The following is a 14,114-nucleotide window of genomic DNA, read 5'->3' on the forward strand; positions in this document are numbered from 1 at the left end:
CATTAGGTAATCAAATATTTGGTTGCCTTATGCCAGGGTGGTTGCTTACGTGCCCTGGGTCCATCATGTCCTTTGGTGTTGGGTCTTAATAGCTTGTTTTAGGGAGTGGTACTAGTGAGATGTCTGTCAAGGACTAATGGTCAATTCCAGTTGTCCAATAGGACTTATGCCAATTCTACTTTGCAGGTGCGTTGTACATGTTCATTAATTTATAGAGAGCTATGTAGGATTGACAATAGGAGTAACAGTGTCAGTAGTAAACGTTTAAGCCAAGATCCTCCTAAATCAAAACATTTTCCTATTTTTATTTCTAAACTGGGAAGAGGAGTATTCAGAGTGGAAATTTGACTCTTCATGTGTGTTATGAGTTAACAAATATCTCGGCCAAATGGTCACACTATTGGAAAAGTGATAGAAACCCAGCACACTAGCATTAAAGGCAAATTGGCAGTGGCTGTTTCCAAGGCTACCCATAGGTGACCTTTAGCCCAAGGGAAACCAGTTGCACATCTTTCTAATCATCCTGGAGAGAGCCAAGGCCATAAACTTGTTCATGAGTCCATTAGGTCCCATTAGGAGCTACCCAGTATCTTTTCATCTAGTGAAAAGGAGTGTTTATGGGCACGTTCAGGACAGGTGTCATTAATGGGCCAGATAAGAGGGTCCCACTTAGTGATATTGAAGGTAGTGGGTAGCTTGCACAATACTAGAGTTTCTTCTAAAATAAAATAAGGGCCATCCAGTTAGAGCCTTGGAGAGGTGAAATCCTCCAAGGAAACCTAGGAGTACTGGACATAGGTCCACAAACCTATGGTTTGTTTGGATTGATTTTTGAAACTCGCAAATGATTGAGCCCAGGGAAAAAATACATTGGATTTATAAGCAAAAGTGTGAGCAATTGTCAAAGTAATAGTGTGCAGGCCTGGGTCATCTTGCGTCAGCTGTCTACTTCAGATGTCATTGTCTTCTTGTTCTGGTCTGGTAGTGCTGGTCCTAGTTAGTCAAAGTCGGGTGTCAGAGATAGGAGTTACAGTTCATTCAGGAGAGGAAGCCTGATATGGCCCCGTCCAACATGGCTGTACAGGGTCTTTTATCTGATGTCTTTTCCAGTGTGCATAATCTCCTGGTTGCAGATCACGGCGAATCTGATCTTCATCCAAAAATGGATTATTGTGGGCTTCCCTGGTGGCGCAGTGGTTGGGGGCCCGCCTGCCGATGCAGGGGACGCGGGTTCGTGCCCTGGTCCGGGAAGATCCCACATGCCGCGGAGCAGGTGGGTCCGTGAGCCATGGCCGCTGAGCCTGCGCGTCCGGAGCCTGTGCTCCGCAGCGGGAGAGGCCACAACAGTGAGAGGCCCGCATACAGCAAGAAAAAAAAAAAAGAAAGAAAAGAAAAAATAGATTATTGTGATCAGCTTTAGAAACAAACTAGAGTATTGTTTTAATAATTCAATTAAACTTTACAGTAATAAAGCATAACAACAAGGAGCCATCTAAGAAGCGAGTCTCTCAGGCGGTAAATATTTTAAAAAAAAGCCTCATTTAGCAAAACTAGAATTTAATATCCACTGAAGCATAATCTTTTTCTCTCTAAAATTACCCTTATTTCTACCAAATATAGCCATATTAATTTGTTTGCGAAATAAGTCTGTAATTGACCGCATAGACTCATAAATTGGCTGTGTTGGAACTTTTCATAAGGAATCTTAGATTAAACCTTTAAAAGACCTCTCAAGGCCAGATAAATTACACCAAAGACTTGCCACAGATTCTGCCTGCAATATCTGTAGATTTGGGTGAAGTTCTCTCTTTTTGAGATCCCCCAAATACCTTGAGATTCCTGTACCTATCAGGATGTGGCCTTCCTTATTTACCTGATAAAGGTGCTGGGAACCTAAGAGTTTCCCATTTCTAGAGGGAACGGTTGGATAGAGAGAAAAGATAAATGTTTCAATTCTACTTACAAAGGTGTAATTTACCAAATTGCTATAAGTCATAATTAGATCCAGGGGAAGGGTTTCCTTGTATCTGGAAAGCACAGATTAAAAACCAGTGGTATTTTAGCCAAAAACCAAAGGGAGGTTTTGGGAGTGGTAAAAGGACTGGTGGGCTTTAAATTGTTTGTGGAGCCACACCTCTGGTTCTGTAAAGACTGGATTTGTAATTAAAAAAAAAAAAGACAGCTGTTTTTAATTACTCAAAGAATTGGATGGCCACAGCAATGATATCAAGACCTACCCATCCACCTATGTTGGAATGTTCTTTTCCTCACTGAGCTTAGAGGAGAACGCCAAAAAAAAAATTCCTATCAGGCTCTGAATATCAGCTCTGGTCAATTTAGTCAAACCAGTGGCCTCGCATCTTGGTAATCTATTTACAGAAACTTTTGAGGATCCTTCCTGGGTTTAAGAAATTCTTTAACTATGGCCCTCAGTTGGCCTCTGATCTGAACAGGCTCACTTACAGCCTCGGGTGATTCCATTTCTAATGGTAACCACTTAATAGTGTCTTCAGAGTGGAAGGCAATTCCGACAGAGGATTACTAGAATGAGTGAGTACTTGAAGGAGGTTAGAGGAGAGCAGTAGTTATGTCAGTCTTTTTTTTTTTTTTTTTTTGGCCATGCTGCACAGCATGTGGGATCTTAGTTCCTGACCAGGGATCATCAGTCTTAAAGGATTTTTTTGTTTATTTTAGGTACTTGTTATAACATTAATATTTCATTAGCCTTCTACAACAAATCTTTCAATGAAGCTGTTTTGGCATTTTGAAGCCTTCTGGGGCTTCTGCATACCAATTAAAATAGATAAAATAATTTAAGATGAGAGCTCTCTAAAACTTCAACAATTTACAAGTCTTTCTAATTCAAAGGAACTGAGGAGCTAGCCTTACAAATATTTTCTCATGATAATCTAATTTTAGAAAAACTCTTACCACTCGTTTCCAGTAGACCCTGTAGGCAGTGTTCCAGGAGACTGACTGACAGGGTAAGAACTTAGCTTCTGCTGGCTTTCTCTAACTGCATGCAAAAATCAGTTTTGGAAAGCCAAAAAAGAGCCCCATCTTGGCTGTTTCAGGGCAGGATATCCTTTAATTCTCAATTAAGTAAGCACTTGCAAGCATACATAAACCCAGCTGGCATCCCCGTAGGTGGCAGTATGTCTAGGAGCTGTTTGGCCTTTAAGGCACAGTTTCCCATTATGAATTTGGTAGTCTAATTCAGATATGAGATATGCTCTGAACAACTTTCTGAGGATAGAAAGGTGGATGGGATGTGTGCTGCTTCTCTCTCGCTCCCTGAAGAGTTACTCTTGGATTAGTTCTACTCTTCTATGTGTCTCGGTTTCTCCCTCCCCCAGTAAAGCCTCTGAGAGTGCTCATAGTGAAACTGAGCAAGACTGTGTGGGGCTTCTGGGCACGGAAGCCTTCCTGTACCCTGTTTCTTAACTCCAGCCTCCATGACTCTCCCTGAGTTCCAGAGGGCAGATTCGAACAGTTACTAATCCAGGAAGGGAGGGGATGCAGAGACAAGGGAGGAGCAGCCAAGAAACAATTGTGCAGCCTTGGGGCAGGGTCCTGGTGCCACCTCAAGGGATACACATAACAATGTCTTTAAGCTCTTTAAAATGTCAGCATTCTTCATACCAGAGAAAGACCACCTGAGACTACTTTAAAGGAACCAGAGGAGCTCATTAAGCAGATTACCTGAGACCAGATTAGAGGAGGCACACCCTAATTCTATCCGCAACCTCACCCTTGAACCATTGCTATAAACTCCTCATCATATCCTCCCAGGTCAGGACACACAGTTTTTTGGGGCAGGAGCCTGCTTTGTCCCCCTTTGCCTGGCAAAGCAATAAAGCTATTCTCTTCTACTTCACTCAGAACACTGTCTCCGAGATTCGATTTGGCACTGGTGCACAAGAGGCCGAGTTCTCAGCATCAAGAGCACAAGACAATCAGTCTTTCTAGTGTGCGCCTCTGGAAGAGCAGTATTTAATGGTTGTAGTGGGGTCCCCTGTAGGACTGCGACATCACGAGGGTTGATCCTCAGATACTTCCACTAGGTTCTCAGTCACTTGAGAATTCTTTGTGGCTGGAAGGAGCAGATGTCCCTTGTTCTTCAGACCTGAATTAATTCAGTTTCTCATTTCACTAGCAGAAGTTTTGTTCAGACCATATATTGACTTGTTTTTTTAAATTTAACTCTAACAAAAACCCAGCCACCTATGTTTCCCTGGGCCTCCTGCCCAGCCCAGATCCCCTTAGGTCCCCTGCCTGGGAAATGCACCGGTTACCCAAGTCTTAAGTAAAAACAGCCTGAATAAAATTTTTAGGATCATCACTTAAACGTAATGAGATCTGAATATCAGAACTCATCAGAACATCTGAGCTGGTGGGGCTTAATGAGCCCATGCTGGTACTGAGCACTGGTTCACAGTAGACGCCAGGTGTCCTCTGGTGGTAAGACATGCATGTCAACAAAAAGATTAATCAATAGTCTATCTAAGAAAGAAATAGGAAATATTACTTGAGCCAACCTGGTGATTGTACTGGGAGACAGTCTTTTAGAATGCTCTGAGGGCTGCTCCACCCATTAGAGGTCAAAGCAGAGTTACATGTTTTTGAGAGAAGGGTTATACTCTAAATGATGTGTTATTGACAGTTTATACAATCCAGATCTGCCAGTACAAAGTGAGTAGTGGGTCATGGGGTCATCATGGCCCCTTAAAGATTAAGAAGGAAGTTATCTCCTAAGGAGGTCTGGTTAATGCGGATGCACAACACAACACTAAAGGGAAGGGAGGAGGTCCAAAGGGGCAGAGAAAACTTTTATGTTTAAATTTTTCTTGTCTTTCCATAAAATATGAAGTTTATCATATCACCTTCCAGGTTCCTTTGGCTGGTCTAAGAATTAAATTGACATGAGGGTAGGTTAACAGGAGAAAATGAAACAAAAGTTTACTAATACATATACATGGGAGAGACCCAGGAGAACTGAGTAACTTGCCAAAATGGTCAAAGCCCTCGCCTTAAATATTACCATTCTCAGCTAAAGACAAAAGGGGATGTTAAGGGTGGGGAAGAGTCAGTTATGGGAGGTTCCTAGAATAAGCATGGTAAACAAGGATAAGGTTGTTATAAGAGTTTCTAGACGTTTGGTCATCCTCCGCTTTCTGGAAGAGAGAGGGAAACAACCTCACAAATGGATATTTCCCTTATAAATGTGAATTTCTTACAAAACGGTAACTCCTACTTGGTCTTAACAGTTTTTCCTCACCTCTCTTGTTTCTTAGAACATAACCAAAGAGACATATTTTGGGGGGGGTGAATTCTCCCCTACTATGCAGAAGCAGTAGTACCTGTCACATGGTTAGTGAGCAATAAATAGGAAATATTAAGGTGATTAAATACAACAGGATAATCATTTTTTTCCTAGAAAAAAGACTAATCTGGTGTCAGAAAATAATTCTATGTTTTCTAGTCTCTCACACCCCAGTATGTATAGCATACCTCAACTGAGGGTCCTCTCAAAGTTGATTGTAGAAAAGACTGAAATTTATGGTCTCCTAAGATGAATTCTGATCAATAATGTTTGAATTTTTTTCTTCTTCTTTTTACATCTCTTCCCTAGCCTTCAGCGACTGCTATTCTCTTTTCTACCCACCTCATCTGTCAGATTGTGCCCATCTTTCTCCATTAATATTGTGATATTGTGATTTGTAAGAAAAACATATGTGGTCACTCAGCTGACCAAAATATATTTCTCATATACATTTGGTCTTCATCCATGGTTCCTTGGCCCACAGCTCCCCAAACGCTTGGAATTACCTGAGGGATAAGAGCCATGGGAGCATCTTTTGCCATAATATTTGGTCTCTTGTCCTCAGTTTCTGAAACCTTTTCAGAGACATCAAGGTGACATAAATGGGTATCTTGTTACTTATAACAGGAGACTTTCCACCTTGACTGGATTTATGTTAATGAGGTGACTTTTGGAAAGCACCACAGGATGAGGGCTGGTTGCCAGGGGAACTCACCAGGTGATTAGAGAATTAGAACTTTCAGTCCCATTGACCTGGGGGATGGAGGGTGGGAGGGTGAGATATGTTGAATCAGTTGCCAGTGATTTAATCAATCATGACTATGTAATGAGGCCTCCATAAAAACCCAAAGAGGGGAGGGTTTAGAGAGCTTCCAGGTTGGTGAACCAGAACATTTCCACATGCCACCATGCTGGCCCCAAACTCCAGGAGGCCAGAAGCTCCTTTGTTAGCACCTGGCCCTGTGTATCTCTACACGTGGCTGTTGATTCATACCCTTTAATATCCTTCATAATAAACAGTAATGAAGTGAGTAAATGGGTTTCTTTGGTTCTCTAAGCTGCTCTAGCAAGTTAATCAAATTCAAGAACGTTGTGGGCACCTCTGATTTACAGCCAGTTGATCAGAAGTACAGGTAACAACCTGGACTTGGTGATTGGCATCCTGAATTGGAGGGAATCATTGGAACCTCCAGTTTGCAGCTGGTCCCTCAGAAGTACAGGTAGCAACTTGGGCTTGCCGTTGGCTTCTGAAGTAGAGGGAAGTCTTGTGGGACTGAGCCCTTTATGTGTGGAATCCCATGCCATCTTTAGGTAGATTGTGTCAGAATTGAGTTGAATTGTAGGGCACCCAGCTGGTGTCCAGAGCATTGCTTGCTGATGGTGTGGAAATGCCTCCTCCCCCACACTGGAATTGGGTGATCACAACAACTTTTAATCGTTCTTGGGAATTTCATTGTTCTCAGCAATTGTCAACATCTTTCACCTCAGTCCTTTCTAATTCTCTCTTTTTTTTTTTTTTTGCGGTACGCGGGCCTCTCACTGTTGTGGCCTCTCCCGTTGCGGAGCACAGGCTCCGGACGCGCAAGCCCAGCGGCCATGGCTCACGGGCCCAGCCGCTCCGCGGCATGTGGGATCTTCCCGGACCGGGGCACATCCCCTGCATCGGCAGGCAGACTCTCAACCACTGCGCCACCAGGGAAGCCCTCTAATTCTCTTTTAATTTGTACTTCTCTTATGTAAACCTCTGAAAAGAAACAAAATCTAATTGCCAAATATATAAAATGTTTTCATGATTATATATAAATTTATTTGTCTATAGATAAATATATCTCACCCTCCTTTATTATTGTGGTAAGATGAAATGATGAATATGAAGTAACTTTCTGTAATAAGAACAAAATCTCCATGCAAAAGTTAGGTGATGACACTGTTGTACAGCAATTATACTCCAATAAAGATGTTCAAAAAAAAAAAAAAGAAAAGTTAGGTGATGTTTACCAACGGATAACATAGAACTAACCGTGCCCACAAATGTTTAGGAGTACTAGTTATCATCGGGATTCTGTAAATCACGTAGTCTCCACTTAGCTCTGTTTCCACTACAGTAGCGGTCCTTAAATTGGAATGGGACTTAAAGTCACATGGACTGATTACTGACAGTTCAGTTTGATGATTTTCACCCCAACATTCTGATTTGCATAGATCTGCACTGGAGCCTAGCAATCAGTAGTTTTGAAGAGAAGGCTAAATGATTCTAAGGCAGTTATCCATTCCTCACTTTGCAAACACTGCTCTAGGTCAGCTCCAGTTTCTTAGAATATTCTTGTAAAAGACCATTTTTTGTGTTGCATGTTCCTGTAGGATACATTTATCATTGACTTTCATGGTAGAGAGAGGCCCACTTAATCTTGGGATAATATTTTTGACATTTGTTAAGTTTTAAAAATTAATATTATCAATTCCTGCTAGGCTATTTAAAATACTGTCTAATCTTTTGATCATTCTAATCTTTGATAATAATATTCTGCTCATGGTACTCACTTTTTAAAGATTAAAGTAAACACAGGTTTGTTATTTTAAGATAATTTAAGTTATGGTAAATAAGGTTAGATACAGTATAAATTTTCGCAAATGTTAAAGCTAGCTTCATCTAGTTTAAGTATAATAATAGCCAATTATGCTTTTACCATTTATGCAGAAAATCAAATTTTCCGGGCCAGATACTTTGGATACCCATGAAGAGGCATTTCATCACAAAGTATATAAAACTGAATCTTACTTTACTGCGAGGTAGGCTACTGCAGCTCCCTTTACTTCTCTGTAGAAATAAGGTTGAGGAAGGATGCTTGCATTAGCAATAAAGCCAAAGGTTACACATAACCTGTTTTTTTACTTTGCTAGCAGTTTTCCTTTCAGTATAGTAATAAATACAGTGGGATATCTGCCTTCTATTATTTGTACCTTTCTGAGATCTCATTTTCCTGGCCCTGCAGCTTTTAATCTCCAGAAGTTGGGTGTGTATGGAGTAATATGATAAGCATTAATATTTCTGATACTTATGTGATTTTATATTTATTTTTGCAAGGATATAAATTAAATTTTCATTCTCATTTCATAACAAATTTAAATGACAACTATTAAAATTTGATGCATATCTGTGATGCAAGTGGATTTTCTCTTTGGTGTGCTTGGCTATTTCTCATATACTTTTTAAGACAGATAAGCAATTTTTTAGGACAGTGTATTCCAAGTCATGTTTATAGTGTATAGAATAATGACATAAAACTTGAAAAAAGCTTTTTTAGGCAAATAATGTTTTCTTGTATTTAGAGAGAGACCATATGCAACTTTGGGTGATTTATAAATAAAATAGGCAACAAATATAAGTATATAAAATAAGCAATCTGACTACACATTTTATCCTCAAAATGACCAGTTATCATACTTCATAAAATGTGACATTGTTAAATCATTACACTCCCTTCCATATAAGGTACTTAAAAACCTTCCAAAAGGTTCCTACTTTTGTAGTTCTTGATGAATTTAGTGTGTAAAAGATTCATTGGGTGGGCTTCCCTGGTGGCGCAGTGGTTGAGAGTCTGCCTGCCGATGCAGGGGACACGGGTTCGTGCCCCGGTCCAGGAAGATCCCACATGCCGCGGAGAGGCTGGGCCCGTGAGCCATGGCCGCTGAGCCTGCGTGCCTGGAGCCTGTGCTCCGCAACGGGAGAGGCCACAACGGTGAGAGGCCCGCGTACCGCACACACACACAAAAAAAGATTCAGTGGGGAGGGAAAAGTACTAATAGTTCAGGCTCTGAAATCCAAGTTTTTGTGCTGATCTTGGTTAAACTTCATAACCTTTATGGGTCCCAGTTTTTCCATCTGTGAAATGGGTGTAATAAGATTTTCCTACCTCATAGGGTAATCATGAGAGTTAATGGGGATAACATTTGTAAAACACTTAGCATAATACTAAGTAGTTCATTTGATTACAAATATATTTTATAGTTGTTGTATAAGTATTTCTCACATTCTTGAATCATGTCCAGGTTTTTCTTAAATTCCACAGAATGGGGACCAAATCCTATAGTCTCTTTATCGTAAAGGTCAACCTCCATTGGTCTCCATTCTGTTTTTCCAATCTCATCTCTTGTCATTCCCCTCCTCATTCTTTTTCCGCACTCTTTCAGGCCCTTGAACTTGTTACCCCTGCTGGAAGTTAGCAAACTGTTAGTGTTTAAGTACAGAAAGTACAATAAAAATAACCACACTCTTCACCTAAGAATGCAGGGTTAAGAGTCATTTGATCTTTCCCCAGTACCTTCTTTAAAAATTCCTACTCCTCCCCACCCCTCAATCCTCATAGCATTCTGTATTATCTCAAATATATTACTTCCCTTTATGGCATAACAATTATTTTACTGCACAGCCGTCTCCCACATTGGGTTTTCCTTGCTGAGTAAATGATTGTTTCATGATAAAAATGAATGAGTAGGAAGTCACACTGCTGACCTAGTTAGAACTTTGTGTAAAGCAAAAGCATACAGGCTTGGATCCTCAAAGTGCACAAACTGTGGGATACCATCTGTTTCAACTCTGTAGAGCAGTTTGTTTTTCAGCTGTCTTTAGGGAAAAAAAGAATGATTCCAGTTGAATAAGTCCTGTCCATTTGGTTGGATATTAAGACATTTTAAGTCAGATGTCTAAGATAGGCACAATTTTACTTCTCCTTAAGCTAGACTGCATCCACTAGCCATGTGCTCTTATTCTGCTTGTTCCTCTTTTAAGATATAATGTGTGTGTGAAAGAGTCTTAGAAACACATATGCCTACTTGAGGTTTGCAGTATGGGAATAACCCATACTTTCCTTTTGGAAAGGAAATATGAGGATTTCAGCTACTAGCAATGTGATTCGAATTAAGTTTACTGTTATTTTGGAACAGAGTTGAATCCAGAGAAGAAAAAGTAAACCCTTCAGAGGAAGAAAACTTTACTCTTTATCCATCATTAGGAGAAAGTGCAGTTTTGTACTGGAAGCAGCAGGAGTTAATTATCGTTATGAGGATCTGCCATTTTGGGGGGATATTGTAGGATATTGGGGTATTTTTCGACTTTCTTGATAAACTGGCAAAGAATCTAACTTAAGGAGTTGGCCTACATGGTTAGAAATCGTTAAATTGGTGTTGGTGAAGAATGACTGAATCATAGGTTTCAACTACTCAGATTTGTAGTAAACACATTTACTTTTGCCTAACTTTCCTATAATCCTAGATATAAACAAATCAGTGGACATGCCAAACTCTGACTTTAGTTGAGAGCAATTGGAAGCTTTCAGTTATAAAATCAGAAAAGCAAATAGACAATGATGGAAGACCAGACCCTGAAAACAACAAACAAAACCTTCCCTTAGTATTCATGTTGTCTGAAATAAAGCAAAACAAACATTACAGGCGTGTGTGTGTGTGTGTGCATATTATATATACATAAACTGAATCACTGTGCTGTATACCTGAAGCTAACAGAACATTGTAAATCAACTATACTTAAGTAAAAAACAAAAAAAATGTTAACAATGGAGAAAAGACAGTCTCTTCAATAACTGTTGCTGGGAAAACTGGACAATTAATATAAAAGAATGAAATTAGAACATTCTCTAACAAGATATACAAAAATAAACTCAAAATGGATTAAGACTTAAATGTAAGACCTGAAACTATAAAGAAGAGAACAGTTGGAACACTCTTTGACGTAATTCATAGCAGTATTTTTTTTTTTTTGGATCTATCTCCTAAAGCAAAGGAAACAAAAGCAGAAATTCACAAATGGGACCTAAATAAACTTAAAAGCTTTTTCACAGCAAAGGAAATAATCCACAAAATGAAAAGACAACCTACTGAATGGGAGAAAATATTTCCAAGTGTTATGACCGATAAGGGGTTAATATCCAAAATATGTAAACACCTCATACAACTCAACATCAAAAAAACAAACAACCTGATTAAAAAATGGACGGAAGACCTGAATAGACATTTTTCCAAATGCAGATGGCCAACAGTCACAGGAAAACATGCTCAACATCATTAATCGTCAGAGAAATGCAAATTCAGACTACAATGAGAAATCATCTCACATCTGTCAGAATGGCTATCATCAAGAAGCCATTGGTGCAACTACTGTGGAAAGAGTATGAAGGTTTCTCAAAAAACTAAAAATAGAGTTACCATATAACCCAGCAAGTTCACTCCTGGGTATATATCCAAAAAAGTAAAAACACTAATTCAGAAAGATACATGCACCCCAGTGTTCATAGTACTATTTACAATAGTCAAGATGTGGAAGCAAGCAACCTAAGTGTCCATCGACAGATGAATGGAGAAAAAAAGATGTGGTATATATGTACAATGGAATGAATACTACTCAGCCATAAAAAAGAATGAAATTTTGCCATTTGCAACAACATGGATGGATTTGGAGGGTATTATGCTTAGTGAAACAAGTCAGACAGAGAAAGACAAATACTGTATGGTATCACTTATATGTGAAATCTAAAAAATAAACTAGTGAATATAACAGAGAAACAGGTATAGAGAACAAACTAGTGGTTACCAGTGAGGAGAGGGAATGGGGGAGGGGCAAGATAGGGGTAGGAAGTTAAGAGGTACAAACTACTATGTATAAAATGATCTACAAGGATATATTGTATAGCACAGGAAATATAGCTAATACTTTATAATAATTATAAATGGAATATAACCTTTAAAATTGTGAATCACTGTGTTGTACACCTGAAACTTACATAGTATTATACATCAACTGTATCTCAATAAAAAATGAAAAAGAAATAGGAGTTTTTAAACATTTCCCCAATATTCACATTATTCTAAATATACCTTCTTTTTTCTGCTCATTTATTCAATGAGACATTCTGTTTTATGTTTTTAAATAGCTGTCATGGATGCACTGGTAGAAGATGATATCTGCATTCTGAATCATGAAAAAGCCCATAGGAGAGATACAGTGACTCCAGTCTCAATATATTCAGGAGATGAATCTGTTGCTTCACATTTTGCCCTTGTCACTGCATATGAAGACATCAAAAAACGACTTAAGGATTCAGAGAAAGAGAACTCTTTCTTAAAAAAAAGAATAAGAGTTTTGGAAGAAAAGGTAATTTATCTATTTACTACCTTCATTATGTTTGTGACTTAATAATTCAAAGCATTTGAAATTTTAAATATTTTTCTGCTCTGTCTTCCATGAGTACCAAATTTCTAAGGATAACTCCCTGCTAATCTCAAAACTCTGGGCATTTTACTTAGCCTACTGTGTTTCACTTATCATAGTGCTTGGTGAATATTTGCAGAATAGGATTAACAACATGAAGGGATTAAAGTTCAAATATTTTTCTTACCTCTTTTTTTCAGATTGCCTTACCTTCATAGCTGTATGTATTTTATTCAGGAGTTTTAAATATGTGCAAAAAATTATATACCAACAAAGGAAATGAAGTGTCAAAGGAAGAAGTTCCTGGAACATTGTTCTGATATGTTTAATAATGTTTTCATCAGTACTGAAATTTTACCAGGACTGACATCTTCTTTACCTCAACATTCTTCTTTGTTCTTGAACACACGTAATAAGAATGCATTTAACTGATGAATTAATGTCTTCTGTTTACACCTTTTAATGCAGAAACTGTTATAGAATACATAAGCAAGGTAGCTGATTCAATTATAAATCATCAGATCTACTTAGCTTATTGGGAAATCTTCCTCACTCATCCATTTATTGGGAAATCTTCTTCACGCATCCATTTATTTTTAAAGTTTAACTTAGTTCATTTTTCTTCAGATCATAGTTTATGATCCTTAGATCTTCAGTGTAGTGGTATGTTACAGACAGCAGCTTGCACAAAGGGGGAAGGAAATGATCTAGTTATAAAAACTTAAGGATAGGGCTTGGTAGAGTTTCACTCATTTGGAGGAAGTAAGAAAAGACTCAGTTTTAAAAATAATCAATTCCTTTGTATTCGTATGAATTTTCTTAATGACTATTAAATAAAATTGTGACATACTGGATAGAGTGACAAAAGGTAACATTTTGGAGCTTGTAGTTAGGTTTATTCTAAAAGTCAATAGAAAAATGTGATTTGGTATAAGTAACATTGGACATATTTCTGTACTTTGTGACCAACAATCCTAATAATTTCTCTTCTGGAATAATATAGGACTTGAACTAACACGTCTATTCCTTAAAATGTCAAGTACACACTAACTTGATACTTTTCTGATGATGGAAATTAAATACTCTGTGCTGGCTTGGAAAACACATAAGCACTATAAAAGAATGATGTACTGTGTTTAGTATGACGAATTAATATTATAAATAGTTACTACAAAGTATAAGATACTGATTAAGTAAAAGCCTGAAAGAAGAGTTTTTAAAATATCTGTTCTGTACTTTTTACTTTCTTAATCAGTAAAGCTTAATTGTGTGGAAGTGAAATGTTCACTTAATTGTAGTCCAGGCTTTATTCCCTGCATTAGAGTAATTAAGGTAAGTTGTGGAGCCATAGAAGACTGACTTATTTTCTTATGTAGAATATCCTCTTAAGCTTTGTCTTCTAATTTTATACCATTAGCTTATAGGAGCTCGAAAGGATGAAGAAACAAGTTCTGTGGGACGAGAACAAGTAAATAAGGCCTACCATGCATATCGAGAGGTTTGCATTGACAGAGATAATTTGAAGAGCAAATTGGATAAAATGGTAAGTTGGTTTGAAAAGGATGG

At 38.4% G+C, this 14,114-nt stretch overlaps 1 protein-coding gene across 1 annotated transcript in view; it reads left to right on the plus strand.

The window, feature by feature from the left end:
* The window catches only part of AZI2 (5-azacytidine induced 2), a 33,789-nt gene that overhangs the window by 3,455 nt on the left and 16,220 nt on the right, over window positions 1-14,114 (plus strand). The window contains exons 2-3 of the mRNA XM_081245823.1: window positions 12,271-12,491; window positions 13,966-14,091. Of these exons, the coding sequence (XP_081101949.1) occupies window positions 12,276-12,491; window positions 13,966-14,091 (342 nt within the window). The 5' untranslated portion in view covers window positions 12,271-12,275. The remainder of the gene's footprint in view (window positions 1-12,270; window positions 12,492-13,965; window positions 14,092-14,114) is intronic.

This window comes from Mesoplodon bidens (assembly GCF_964165515.1).
Source record: "Mesoplodon bidens genome assembly, chromosome: 10".
NCBI lineage: Eukaryota > Metazoa > Chordata > Mammalia > Artiodactyla > Ziphiidae > Mesoplodon > Mesoplodon bidens.